General features: G+C 37.0%; 2 protein-coding genes across 4 annotated transcripts in view; both read right to left on the bottom strand.

The window, feature by feature from the left end:
- plcg1 (phospholipase C, gamma 1) overlaps positions 1 to 979 on the bottom strand; it is a 29,187-nt gene extending 28,208 nt beyond the window's left edge. For 2 of the 3 annotated variants that reach the window (XM_024292332.2, XM_024292334.2), the window contains exon 1: positions 652 to 979. The gene's annotated coding sequence lies outside the window, so the exon portion shown is untranslated. The remainder of the gene's footprint in view (positions 1 to 651) is intronic. The other variant, XM_024292333.2, reaches the window with a different exon arrangement.
- Positions 980 to 1,580: 601 nt separating this feature from the next.
- On the bottom strand, positions 1,581 to 14,164 carry top1 (DNA topoisomerase I). Its single transcript, XM_024293930.2, has 21 exons — positions 13,933 to 14,164; positions 13,601 to 13,625; positions 11,818 to 11,911; positions 11,339 to 11,465; positions 10,943 to 10,998; positions 10,729 to 10,830; positions 10,554 to 10,644; positions 10,007 to 10,092; positions 9,763 to 9,878; positions 9,563 to 9,684; positions 9,363 to 9,485; positions 9,105 to 9,292; positions 8,192 to 8,336; positions 7,598 to 7,741; positions 7,320 to 7,505; positions 6,988 to 7,056; positions 6,792 to 6,906; positions 5,869 to 5,996; positions 4,599 to 4,693; positions 4,330 to 4,479; positions 1,581 to 2,665 (listed from the first exon to the last, which is right to left on the bottom strand). The coding sequence occupies exons 1-21, from the start codon at positions 13,963 to 13,965 to the stop codon at positions 2,563 to 2,565; spliced, it is 2,298 nt and encodes a 765-aa protein (XP_024149698.1). The 5' UTR covers positions 13,966 to 14,164; the 3' UTR covers positions 1,581 to 2,562.
- Positions 14,165 to 14,223: the final 59 nt, after the last annotated feature.

The following is a 14,223-nucleotide window of genomic DNA, read 5'->3' as shown; positions in this document are numbered from 1 at the left end:
CACTCCAACATTTTGTGTGAAAAGTTGGCTGCTCTTTAATTAAAAGACCACTGGGAAAACTTTAAAAATCAGATCAAAAGATTGGAGTGGGAAATACTAAATTTTAATATATTTGTACACTTAAAATTATTTTTTTTTTAAAACAACAACAACAAATGTGGTGACTCCATAGCCTTAAATTTCCTAATTACATAGACATGTATATATATATATATGCAAAGTAATATTGGTTGCTAACTTTCTCTGCGTGACTTTACACATTTAATCTGGTAGTACGGGGGGTTGAGTGGAGGTTCGTCAATTTCCAAAGACTTTAAATGACAAACAGGCCTACAAACCAGCTACAGGACAAACAAATAACAGAAAAACATTCATGCAGAATTACAACTAGTGGAGTCCGCCGCTACAGTCCAATCCCGGAGTAATAAGAAACGTCTGGATATTTTCAAAGCGTGGAAACGGGGCCGTTTTTTTTTTTTTTTAATAGCCCTTCGCTGGGCCGGACAGCAGAAAAAGGCCTGTTTTTACCCGTGGAAAATAACAGGTAGCTGCAGCTGTTCGCCTCCTTCTCCCTTCCTCTTTAGACTTGCTATCCGGCTAAAAGAATAACGGGAAAACAACACGTAGCACGGGCTGCTGTGCTATACCTACCCACCGCTGAAATCTCGGCCCGAACACACATCTCCAAAGGCTGCTGTTCTCCTTCTTCTTCTGCGCTCGCGTTTTCTCCTCCTTCTCCCTCCTTTTTTTTCCCCCCCCGCGTGCCGGTTTTCCGTGATTAAATCATTCCCGGGCCCTCGAAAGGCGCTGCCGCCTCGACAACAACAGTCCTGGCAGTTTCCTCCTCTCTGCTCCAGCTGCTCATAGAAAGAGGCGAGTAGAAACGAGAGCCGTGGTAAGACAACGCAAGTTTGTGTGTGCTCCCACAGCAGCTCAGGCCCTCCCCCTCCAACAGTCCATTTGGAGGCATTTGTCAAACTTCCGCTCAGGCTTTTCACAATAAATGCTGTTTTGAAGTCATAAAACTGTAATCTACATTTTAAATGTAACGATTTTCTGAATTCGAGTGATAAAATACCAAAGCGAAGTTTTTTTATTATATAAAAATTATGTATGATTCTCCTGTATTTTTGTTTGATCACCTGTGATACAATTTCAGTTAGTTTCCTGCAATACAATGACTGTCGTTAATTTTCTTGATGTGGGCTTATAGCTTATTAGTTTACCTTATGTCTATTTTCTTCACTGTGTGTATCCATATCCTAATGAAAATGTTTCAATGCTGAAGCTGATTCTTCTTAATTTTTATTTTTTTAAACCAACAATAAAAAAGATGAAATCTACTTTACCAGAGAATGCTTTTGTTTTGAAAAAAAATCTTCACATCCGGCCCTTTCCTGTTTTTGTCTGTAACTTCACTAACGCTCAAGCCTGACATCCACACTTTCTCCCTTATTCCATACAACCGGTAACTATCTTATCACCTTAATAAACTAAGATTTTTTATGATAATAAAGCCATGATTTCACAGGATAAAGCAACACTTTGTCACACACATAGAAAAGCACACAGAGGACAAGTTTGATGTCGGAAAGCTCTGAACAAGTGTTTAAATGAGCAAAAGAATGCACAATCAATTAACAAAAAACATTAATGCTAAAAGTTGGAATATTAATTGATATGACACTTACAGACACTGTTTTATCACAATTATACAAAAAATAAATAAAATCACACAACAAGGATAGATCTTTTTCTTTTCTTTTTTTTCAAAATCACAGCCTTCCTTCATAGAGAAGAGTCTTTTCCAACACAATAAATTAGCACTCAGTTTAAGTTAAAATGAAGAAAAGGATTTGCATATCAGCACTGAAGAGCTTTCTGTTGATAATGCACATAACACACAAGAAAAAAAAAACACAAAAACTTAAGAGCTTAAAAAAAGACGACATATGTACATCCCTGAAATAAACAGCGAGCCCTAACCACATGGATGACAGAGGACATTCTGTGTGCTAAGAAGAGCATATTTAGTGCTGGGTTCCGGTTTTTCACACTAACAGAAATCTGTCCGGCTCATTTCATTTATACCAGTCTTTCCCACAATGACATTATTAGCTGAAATCCACAACATATTTTTAGATTTTTCACTTCTTTCTTTCTCCATCGCAAACACTTCATTATTCTAAGAGAATATAGCATCTGAGGACGATAAACCTCCAGAACATTTAATTTGACACAAGGTTATACCAAAATGTCCATAGTTGTTAGATTACAGTTAAATAGCTGCAGCTACATACACACTATTACAAAGTTTCTAAAGAGATATGCCCTTTGGCAACTTGGTGAAATGAATGAAGAGTTTTTGTCTGTACACAGCTCATTTTTATGTACAGTTTTTTTTAAATATATTAGTTCATGATCATAGCTTCAGCACAGTCTGAGCTTCCTTGCTCATCGCCCTGCAGTTACCACACAGTGGAATCGTTTGACGAAAACTAAAAGCTATTCTTACAATCTGGGTTACAATCTGAATTTTGCCTGGAGACAAAAGATGCTGGATTAAAATTCGTAATCTTTTTCTGCCATGTCAATCGCCCAGGCAAACTTCTCCCTCTGGGTTTTGTTGTAGATCTTCTCAATAGGAATGCCCCACTTCTTGCACCTGCAGAGGAGGGGAAGATTGAGGAAAAGAAACATGCCGGAAATGAGTGTGAAAAGGAGAAAACAACACATATACTAACAAATGTATTAATAAAATAGAAAATAATCTAAAAAGAACAGTTTATATCACAGGTTAAAAAGATAAAGGGACTTTTATGTATTTGGGAGTTGATGGAGGGACTAGTTTTATATATAAAAGATGAGGTAGTTCTCACAGTTCATGACAGTAGATAACAAGCCTTCTGGGAATTTGCATGATGACTCAACTACAAACTGCTTTGCAAAATGAATCGTCAAACTAATTTAGAGCAGCAAGTGTGGTTATAGTTTAACTGGGATCCAGGTAGAACAGATTAAATGTGAACAGAATCCTTAACTTGAGAAAAAAAATTCAGAAAATACAGACGTTAAAACATCTAAATACTCTAAATTGTGAAATCATATGCACTCTTGATTGAATCTCAGGAAATAGATAGGTTAAGAATGTTTTTTAAGCGTTTCCTTTTAAACGTGACTTAACTGAATGATTTTACAGCTTTAGAGACCCATGCTAATGAAAACCGTGCTTATGAAAAGCTCTTGTGGCACTTTTCCTTTTGATGCAGGACAGATATAAAGAAAGTTAAGCTTGAAATTGAATTCCTTAGTAGTTCTTCATTCAAATTTTTGTTAATCAGAAGCAGACAAGTGAAAAATGCTGTTAAATAAAAAATAAATATTAAAACAATTATTTTATTTTAATAATTTTTTATTTACTTATTTGTTTTATATTTGTTTGCTTGTTTGTTTTGTTAATGTGTCAAATAATCAATAAATATAGATTTTTTTTAAAATGCTGATGCAAACATTTGTTATTTAATTTACACTCAGCGAGCTCCCTGCTCCGTTCAATTCTGATGAATCCACTTGTAGATGAATAAATACGTACATCGTATGTACGTCTTTGTTTTCCTCATCCTAGCATGTCCTATTTAATAGACTACTACTACTCTTAAGAAAATTGTTTTTCCTATAGTTTTGAATGATAATAATTTAAAAAATGTTTAAATCAATTTTTTAAAAAGAAGAACACCTCTTGTAGAAATGGGTATCTTTAGGCACATCCAAGTTTGAACCTGTTGGCAATCAAACATATTTTTCTTTCTTCTGCCCATCTTTTTGTTGGGTTTGCAAAAATTCACTCATCTCGAGAGACCCTCATCTTCTTCATCCAACAACCACTCAAACTTGAGCTTTCCCGCGTCCATTGTTCCCCTCCATGGTTACCGTTTTAGGAGGGTGGGCCTCTGTTCCCGTTCCCTGAGGCATGGTCTTACATTGCCACAGACAACTCCTCACTGACGTCCCATTAAGAGGAAGGAGAGCTGTTTGGGGACGTTCCCTGCCTTTTCAGAAACAAACCCCATTGTTCCTCGCACTCGCATGCTTTTCTTCCCCTCATTTTCTTTTCTGCAGCCGCTAGCTCTTTTTGCCTCTGCTGCTCCTTTTCCTACAATGTGACCGTTTCCTGCCTTTCTATCAGCAAGGTGGATGTGTTCTCTGCACACCCAGAGACAAAGGCAGCGAGTAAGCATTTTATCACCCGATGCTAATCTTTGTTAGAGCAACCGTCATCTCATAATAGCGAGTAGTTAACCAACAATGTGTGCTGTGCGGCATCAATACCAAGCAACAGAAATGCGTGGATCCAGATAATTGAGCTTGGAGGTCCCCAATGCAATCTGCTTGTTTTCCTCTCTGTCCGTTGCCTGCATCTGTAACTTCATCAGCTGTTCTTCTATCCTCTGTACAGCTTTACGCTTCACTTCTACGGTCCTAAAAGACACAAAATCAGGAGGTTTCAGCAGCAGAGACAAGGAGAAAAACACAGCAAAACTGTACAGTTATGTACACGCAGACTCAACTTTCAGCACACAAAGCTGAGGGACTCTTACTTTTTGCTCTTGTCATCGTGAGAAGCCTTGTGATTAGCCTTGGCAGCCTTTAGCTGCTTCCGAGCTGCAGACAGTTGGTTTTGTTTCTCATCAATCTGCAATCAAAACGCATGCAGATCAGAGAAAATAATCTGGGTCATGCAGAAAGAGAATTTAACCTTCTACTATGATAGAAACCCAAATTTCATAGTAAAAAAATGAATTATAACAAAGAGATCAGCTGGACAAAATAAAAAACACAAAAAAGGCAGTTAAAAACATAAAAAGTAAAACTCATAAGGAACAAAACATGAACACATATACTGTTGCTCTGTAAAGTCTTACTATAAAGCCTCAAAATGGTTTTTGAAATGGACTGCTTCATGATTTAATCTGCCAATAAGATCCCCACCAAAATCAGCATCCATACAGAACACCAGACTAATATGCAAAACCACATGTGTATCATCACAGGTACAAAACAATGAAAGAAACAAAATTATTCAGTTTTCTTTTCAATATGAACTTTTATAGGTAGATTACAAAAAAAGCAAACACAGGAAGTGAGGAATAATAACATGAAAAAAGAAAGTTTATCTTTATTTTTTTTTCTCTTCAGTGAACGATCCTGAACGATGTTTTACAACATTCCCTCACTGTTCATCTTTCGCAGTCTCCCCGTTTCCCACATTTTATTTTAGTTAGAATTTTTTTTTTTTTTACACAATCTCAATGTCAAACAATCTCATTCATGTTTTGAAAAATATTATAATACTGGACTTATTTTTCTACAAAGGTTTGAGGTCTGACTTTAAACAAGAGAGAAAAGTGTGAAAACTGTTACACCAGTCTGTGGAAAGTGTATAAAGTTTGTAGTGAGGGGTTTCACAACTTTAACACATCTTTGATCCGACTTTGCGTATTTCAACAATCACAGGTTATTTTTAGAACGTAACTCTAAACCCTTAGCACTTTTAGTCTCTTAGGATCTTATGCATGATCTACCATCTTTTCTTATTTAATAGATATACATCCTTAAGAGATGGAATAAAAAAGTTTTCCATAATCTCTCCCTCTTTTCAAGCTGGAAAAATAATGTATGTGTAAACAAAAAAGGGGTAAAAAAAAGTACATTATCGACATTCAAGTGTTGAAATTTATGTGAGTATTAACAATCAGAATATAGTGAGTAAATGTGGGTTTTGTATGGTTGTAAGTAAGTATATACTGTATGTGTGCTCAAGATAGAAAAATAATACCACAGTCACTGTGCAGTTACAAGGTGCTTCACCTTAGTCTGAAGATTTTGCATGGACTTCTCAAATGTTTTGGGCGGAGCTCTCTGGTGGTTACAAAGAATGGCCACAGCTCGGTTGGCTCGATTGTAAGACAGGATCTTGGCTGGAATGCTGTCATCGGCTGTGAACAGAACATCCCAACGGCATAAAAAAATGCAACTTAAAATGCGTGCATGATTATTGTTTTAGTAGTAACTAGGGGTGTGACAATTCATCTTAACGATTCAATTCGACTTTTGTGGTTGCCGATTCGATTCACTGACCTAAAATTGATCCTGGACATCTTTAGCCAAAACTTCAACCAGTGTGACTCAGAGATAAATACCTGGTACTGAACAGTGCAGGTGAAGTTTTCCAGATTCCTTGTATTTCTTGTGAGATAATTAAGTGTAAATTAAATATGTTCAAACAAACAAGTAAATAAGATTTAATGGCAAATCCATTCACATTTTAGTTTCGTTTCATAAAATTCAGCCCACTGTTGTTTTTCCACATTAAAATAATGCAAAGGGAACATTATCAGAACCACACTGTATTGTCTTGTATCTTTGCAAAATTCAGTGTTTCCACACATTGGACTGTAATGATGGCTTAATCAGGCTTTGCTGCCATCATACACGTGTTGTCCGGTGTGATGGCACTTTGTTGATTTTACGATTTTATGATTTTATAATCCTTCAAGTTGATTTGATTCTGCCTCAGATCGATCTGGTTGGATCGCAGGAATAGAAATCTATTTATCGAATAACTGTAACACCCCTAGTAGAAATTCAAAAGGTCAAATTATGCTCAGTTTTTGAGACACAAATAAAAAAAGTCACCTATTCAAAAAACCTAAACACTAAATAGTTTGCTTCAGAAATTCTTATGGGTGTTACTCAATCTAGAGTTCATTGTTTGGCCTCGTGTCACTTACGGCAAGTAAGTTCTTTAAGTTGCTGCTGCAGCGTGATGGAAGCATTGTAGGTACGAAAAACCTTAGCTGTAAGTCCATCCATTAGTTCCTGCAAATGCTTATTCAGAATGGAGGTCTATGGGGGAAAAAGAAAGCACATTTTATGAGAATGTATGGAAACCTCAAGCTAACCTTCAGATTTTGACATATTCCTTACATTAAGCCGGTCAAAAAGGTCGTCTTCTGGCTGTTTGTTCTCCAGAAACAGCTGGAGGTTTTTAAAAACCTGATTAAAAAAAAAAGTTTAAAGATAATGAAAGTGATTTTTTATATGCATGCAGTTGAGTAATTTATGGTAAAAGTAGGTAACTGAGGCAGCAATGACCACAAAAGCCTTTATCTGTTCATCTTTATTTGTAGCAAACATCTTCTGCACAGAAGACACTTCTTATCACTAAGTTCTACTTGTGCACATGGACATCAACCCACCCCATAAATGCAGAAATCTCTTTTTTGGGGGTTTTTGTCCTTTTTTTCCTTTCTTCTTACCCGTTTTTCCACTGGGATCTTGTTGTAGTAGCGGATGGAGTCTTTTCCCAAGAAGTCAAACTCCACCACGTACTCCTGCTCATCCATCTTGGGAAACAGTTTGATGTGCTCCACCCGCAGCGAGCAGCACCCCACAGTGTCTGCCGTCTCCCCTTCTTCCTTCTCATTACCTGCCCTCAGTGCCAGCTACAAGGCAAAAACAATCAAAACTAAAGCAGCCTCTAACAAGACGTTGACATTATTATTCACTTCAGCAAAGAAAACCTTTTTTAACTTACTTTATCTATAAAATACAACGCCACAGCTCTCTGCCTGATCCTCATCTCTTTTGACTTCCAGTCATCCCGATATTGAGTACGAATTCGATCGACACATTTCTTCAAGCGCCGGGCGGTCTCATACTTCTGCCAATCTTTCTCCCCCTGAACAAAAACACAACCAAATGTTTAATATCGGGCTGCACGGTGGCGCAAGTGGTTAGCGCTCTTGCCTCACAGCGAGAAGGCCCCGGTTCGGATCCCGGCTGGGACCTTTCTGTGTGGAGTTTGCATGTTCTCCCCGTGCATGCGTGGGTTTTCACCGGGGACTCCGGCTTCCTCCCACCGTCCAGAAACATGCCTCATAGGTTAATTGATGACTCTAAATTGCCCCTAGGTGTGAATGTGAGAGTGACTGTGTGTGTGATTGAGGCCCTGCGACGGACTGGCGACCTGTCCAGGGTGTACCCCGCCTTCGCCCATCAGTGGCCGGGATAGGCTCGGGCTCCCCCGCGACCCCGAACGGGATGAAGCGGTCAAGAAAATGGATGGATGGATGGATGTTTAATATCAAGGAAAAAGGATAACTCGCTTAAAGGTGTAGAGGGGAGTTACCTTGATCCTGGAACTAGGGTTCAGCATGATGTACTTGATGGAGCCCTGGATGTTCTCGGTCCATGAAGCTAACCAGGTCACTTTGTTGTCGTGACGAACCTCCTTCCACTTTGTACCAGGGGGAGGTTTGGGATGCTTGGAGTCTCTACAAAAGAAGAGGCAGATAAAAGTTTTTTTTTTTAGATGAGTGTTTCTTTATCAACTACTGATAATATAAAAGCAGGTTCTTCCCATAAAAAATAATCCATGATACTTGTACTTTTTTTAACCATACTTTTTCAACCATCTTTTTTTACAACAGGGTATTATTAAAGAAATAATAATATCCGGTACGTGGGGATCAACACGTCCTCTCTGGGTTGTGTAATTGTTTGTGCAGATCCACAGCAGAACGTGACAGGAAGATAAGGTTGACAGAAAGCCAGCAGAGTGTTTGCACATGCAGGTGATGCAGCTATCATAGTGTTCATGCCTCAGACCTCGTTTCCCCCCCCCAAAGTCTCTTTGATGACAACTGATTGATTTAGGTTAGTATTTACATATTCTCTAATACACTCATAAGACATCGATATATCACCCACAATCTTTAAATAACCTCAATCAAAGACCACAAGATATGGGAAAGGTCAATTAGGGAAAGAGGATGAAGAGAGAAGTAGTAAAGAAGAGGGAAAAAAGTGTATTTTATATGTGACCTCAACGACAAGTTCACCCATTTCACTTCCATAGTGTAAACAATAACCTCATCATATCCTGTCATGCATCAATTCTACTCAAAGAATAAACAGGGCCCCCTTGTGGTAAAACTCAGGTGTTGATATCTTTTTTTTTTTTGCAAGTTTGAGGTTCATTTTAGCAACAAAATGCTCCAAGTGATAAAAGCTTCAGTAATAATGTTCTAATGATTTCTTACTTGCTACAGTTTATGATGACATCTTCAGGTCTGATGCGCCGTTTCAGCATTCCCATCTTGGGGTGGTCGCCTCGTCCCCGGAAAAGGCCTGGTGGCTCAATGCGGAAGTTCCCGATCCTCTCTTTGTGGTTGTCCATAATACAAAAGCCGTACTCTGAGAGGAGCCGCTCATTTTCCTCTTTGATTTTCTGAAAGGCGCAACAATAGATTTTGAAACAATTCTTACAGCTGGGAATGTCTGGTTGACTGGGAACGTACCTGTTTCTCCTCCTTAGACATCTGCTTGCGGGCCTCAGATTGGGCTTTAAAGTACTCATTCATTTCACTGAAGTCACACTTGTTCAGGTCAGTAATTATTGATTTCTCTTCTGAAGTCATTTCCTAAAATAAAATCAAAACCATTGTTTTAATTCATCTTTGAAACTTCACACCTTGTGGTCTTTTAGTACGCTCCTTACCTTCCTCCAGTCTTTATAGAAATTCTTCCTGAAGATGTCTTTTGTAGAATACTCGTGGTCTAACATCTTTGCAAAAAATGTGGCTACCTCCTCAGCAGAAGCACTAAGTTTCATTGGTTTCGCTTAAAGTACAAGAAATAAACACTTAATTCTGCATTCAAGCAATTAAAGAATCAGAGTTTAAATCACAGTAGACTCACCATTATAATAAAATTTCACTTTTTCAGGTAAAGGTTCATATGCAGGAGCAAACACTGGACCTTTATGTTCAAGAAATCGCCATTTAGAGCCGTCTGTATATCTTTCCTCCTCCCACCTAACAACCACAAACAACAACTCATGAGAAAATAACCCAAGTAAGGCATCTGCTTTTCATCCAGTGTGTAGCTTAACTTGTAATTTCATAATAAAATAATGTTTTTTAATTCCCCCAAAATTTCTCACCATTTCCACTTGTCTTCTGCTTCTTTTTTGGCTTTCTTTCCTTCTGCTGCTTTTTTGTCTTTTGACTTCTTTTTGTGCTTGACATCCTAAAACAAGTAAACATAAAAACTCAAATAAATCTGATATAAAATGTTATCTCCAGCCTGCTTCCTTCATAAAAACATAAACTGAACTAATGTTAAGATGAAAATGGAAGCTTGCTCCTAAAAGATTTGACGGATCTGTTTTAGGAGCCATACTTTATTTTCTCTCAATAACATATTTTCCAATCAGGTAGTTTTAAATAAACAACCATAATATATGATAAATATATCATATTAAATATAAAAATGTCTGTGTTCAGTTATAATTTTGACTAACTCTCACTCTAACTCTCAATTCTATTGATTGTAGGATGTTCCATCATTTTTTTCTGCTTCTGCTTTAACTTTTTAACATTTTATAAATGTGTTGCTGCAATCACACCAGAAAATGTCATGAACCTGTCAGTTGTTTTCTACAGTGTCCCAACTTTGTTGAATTCAGGGTTTTTGTGTAAACGACGTACCTCTTCTTCCTCATCGTCGCCGTACTCATATTTCCGCTTTTTGGCTTTTTTGTCAAGTTCCACCTTCACTTTTTTGGGCTTGTATTCAAGTCTGTAAATATTCATAAACATGAATGCAAACTCAAATAAAACACAAACTCTAAGCTGAACTAAATAAGACTTATAACAGACGTACTCTTCATCATCATACTCCCGTTTGGAGGGCTTGTGTTGGGGAGAGGGGTAGAAGCCATTGTTTTCTTCAGGTTCACTCTTTATGGCTGCTGGACTTGTCTCTCTGGGTCACAGAATGATGACAGTGAACTTCATATTAGATTAGAAATTTATTTTCATTCTAACTAATAAAGAGCTACTACAGGATTTAAATTAATAAACATTTAAAATGTTACCTGACATATCCATTTTCTTTCTCCTTTTTTGGCTTTTCTGAATGGGATGATTTGCTCTGTGAAATAGAGAATTTTACACAAGAATATGAAAACATATATTTATGTATTTAATATATTATTATTGAATAAAGAATTGATAAGTATAAGAAAGTAGGCCTGGATACTTTTCTCTTTTTTATGATTTATTGTTTTTTTTTTTACTTCTTTAACAGTCTATATAGTAATAACATGAGACCAGAAAAGTTTAAAAAAAAAATTGTTTTCATTGGAGACATGTCACATTTTTAAGATGTTAAACAGTTTTTACTCTGAGCCTAAATGTTAAATGTTAAAATTATAAAAGATGTATGTAAATTAGACTATTTGTAAACGTTTTGTGATACTTGAAGAGCAAACCTTTTCTTCCCTCTTCTTGTCTTTGTCTTTCTCTTTGTGTTTTTCTTTGTGTTTGTCTGATCCTCCATTGCTGTGCTTCAGCTTCTCTTTGTCTTTGTGTTTCTTCTCCGAGTGCTCCTTGTGTTCACTGGTGCACAAAGCCAGAAATGTCAGAGATCAAGTACGAGAGGTCAGCTGGAAGACCAAGATGATCCACAGCACCTGATCGCTGTTACTAGTATAAACTCATGGACTGCAGTCAGTTATGACAATAGGAGAGAAAAAACCTCAACTATTGTACTGCCTCACAGCAGTTTTTTTAATTAAACAAACAAACATAACATCTGTACCAGGTGTCAAAATCTTAAGATTTGACATTATGTAAGCTTTTTTCCATAGTCCTTTTATTACACAAGCAAAATCAACCAATAAAATTCAGGAAAAGGCATAATAAGATATATTTACATTTGATCAAACAATATAAGTAAAGTCTAGCATACCTGTTGCTGTGCTTAATTTTGTCTCCTTTCTCTTTCTTGTGATCTTTGTGTTTGTGATCTTTGTCTTTGTGCTTGTCTTTATGTTTCTGAATTTCTGCAAAGTAAAAAAAAGGTGACTTATGTTTAGGCACAAAAAACATTAACACAAAACAATTGGATTATTTGAAATCCACATCTTGTCCATTTCTTTTTCATATTATTTCTAACCTTTTTTATTTTACTTTGCACATTTCTATTTGTTTGTATTCTGTATTAAGATGGAAAATTAAATATTTCTTGTAACACTTTCTGTAGGTTTGACTCTTTTCAGGCAACCCTGGCAAAGTTGTGAAACCAAACTAGTAGGGGTGCGTTAATGTATCAACTTAATTGATTTGAATTCCTACAATCCAATCAAATCAATATGTCTGAAACAAGTTGTTAACATAATTGGTTCATATACTATTTGGATTGAGTCATTGTAGGTTTATTTTACTATAAAGTAAAAGCAACCATTACAGCAGACAACACGTAATGGCAGCAAAAAATTATCATCATTACAGTCCAATGTGTGGAAACACTTGCAGACATGTGACCAAACAGTTGGATATAATCTTCTAATAAAGTTCAGTTTGTATTATTTTTGAGTAGAAAAACAACAGGGCTAAACTTTATTAAACTAAAATGTAAATGGGTTTGCCATTAATTGTTGTTTACTAATTTGTTTGTACACAAATCTAATCTACACTCGATTTTCTTGCAAGAAATACAAGGAGTCTGGAAAACTTTACCTGCCCTGTTCAGTACCAGGAATTTATCTATGGGTCACTCTGGATGAGTTTTGGCTAAAGATGTTTTGGATTGATTTAAGGTCAGTGAATTGGATCGTTCGAAATGACTATGAATGCATCAGCAACCACTAGTAATGTAATGCAACTATTATTTTAAATCTTACTTTAAGTCATTTTTAAGCAAGTAGTGGTGCTTTGTGGCAAGAAAATGTGCTATAAAATTAAAGTTGATATTTTTTCTTTAAGAAAATGTGTATATTTTTATTAAAACAATGTAATTACAAGAAAGTCATAGTAGCAGACGTTATTTGAAAAGAACTGCTATAAATAAAGTTTTTTTTTCTTGACCTTTATGGATCTGGCAACCATGACAGCAACATTTTGTACTATAATATCCACATTTTTGTAAGTATAATGCCTATTAAAGTTCCCAGCTCTCAACTTTTTTGTATTAATTAAAAAAAATGCTTTCACCTTTTTTCCCCCATTGCTATTTAAATGTTTGCTTGCGCGCGTGCTTCGTGCTAGCTTAAAGAGGAAAAAATGTCCCTAAAACGGTGGAAAGGAGCGCGTGCCGGTGGTGGAGAGATAGCGGTCAGGAGATGCGATAAGCTCCCCGCTCTCGCCTCCATATCACGGCGGACAGTTGGCACTCTGACTGAGCGGCACCCTGGTTGCTACACACAGAAAAAGAAAATGGCGCAGAGACTAAGTCCCCAGCCCCAATTCGGCCACTTTCGGACCCAAAAATCTCCAGAATTGCATGTGAATGCAAGCGAAAAAAGGGATGCAAAATGAAGCCCATAAAGGGCTCTGTCAGGAGGCCACGTTCGCCTGAAAATCCGAGGAGGGGAAGACCGCGTTCGAGACCCTGTTTTTGAACAATAGCCGCAAGAGAGTGGAGGAGAAGGGACTTAGTCTCTGGGACGCCATTTCTGTCCTTTAAAACTAAACAGTAGACAGGTATACTAATACAAAAACAAATATATAAATATAATTATTAAACGACCTACCGCTTCCATTGGTTCCACAGCTGACCTGAAATTTATAAGAAAAAAATGTTTTGAATGTGCGAACTTTGAGAATGCCGGTACCTCGATGCTTTTAAGTTTCAATTGACACAAAACTACTTCTTATAAATCCTTATTTGTTTAAAAAAATGTATTAATTTAATTGGTTTGACAACTACCACAAAAGCAGCGTAACTTATAACGTTACCGGACATATTATCCTCCATTCTTCTATTTATTCTAACGGTTATTTCTCGTGTTGTTAGTTTTTTTTTTTTGCCAAAAAGAATAAATGCGAACTCTCCAAAAGGGAGACAAAAACAACTACCGACTACCTGAGAGTCTCGATGTCCATGATCTCCACTCATGTCCGAGCTGGTTTTGTTTGGAATGCAGGCTAAAAATGTTGACGGATATTCAGGATGCTACTGTATTGAAAATAGGAGGCTGCCTGGGAGCCTTCACTGACAGCACAAATGGAGTCCCTACATTCACCCACTGCGCATGCTCCGCGCGCACATCCTTTGAGCCAGCATCAACACATCCCATGACACCTCTGTCTTTTCAAATGACGTTTTTGCTAAACCTGTTTAGTTCAAATAGTACTATTTAAACCCCTTTAGTTT

This window comes from Oryzias melastigma, linkage group LG7, assembly GCF_002922805.2.
Source record: "Oryzias melastigma strain HK-1 linkage group LG7, ASM292280v2, whole genome shotgun sequence".
NCBI lineage: Eukaryota > Metazoa > Chordata > Actinopteri > Beloniformes > Adrianichthyidae > Oryzias > Oryzias melastigma.
Note: the sequence above shows the minus strand (reverse complement) of the source record. Positions and strands in the feature narration are given on the sequence as shown.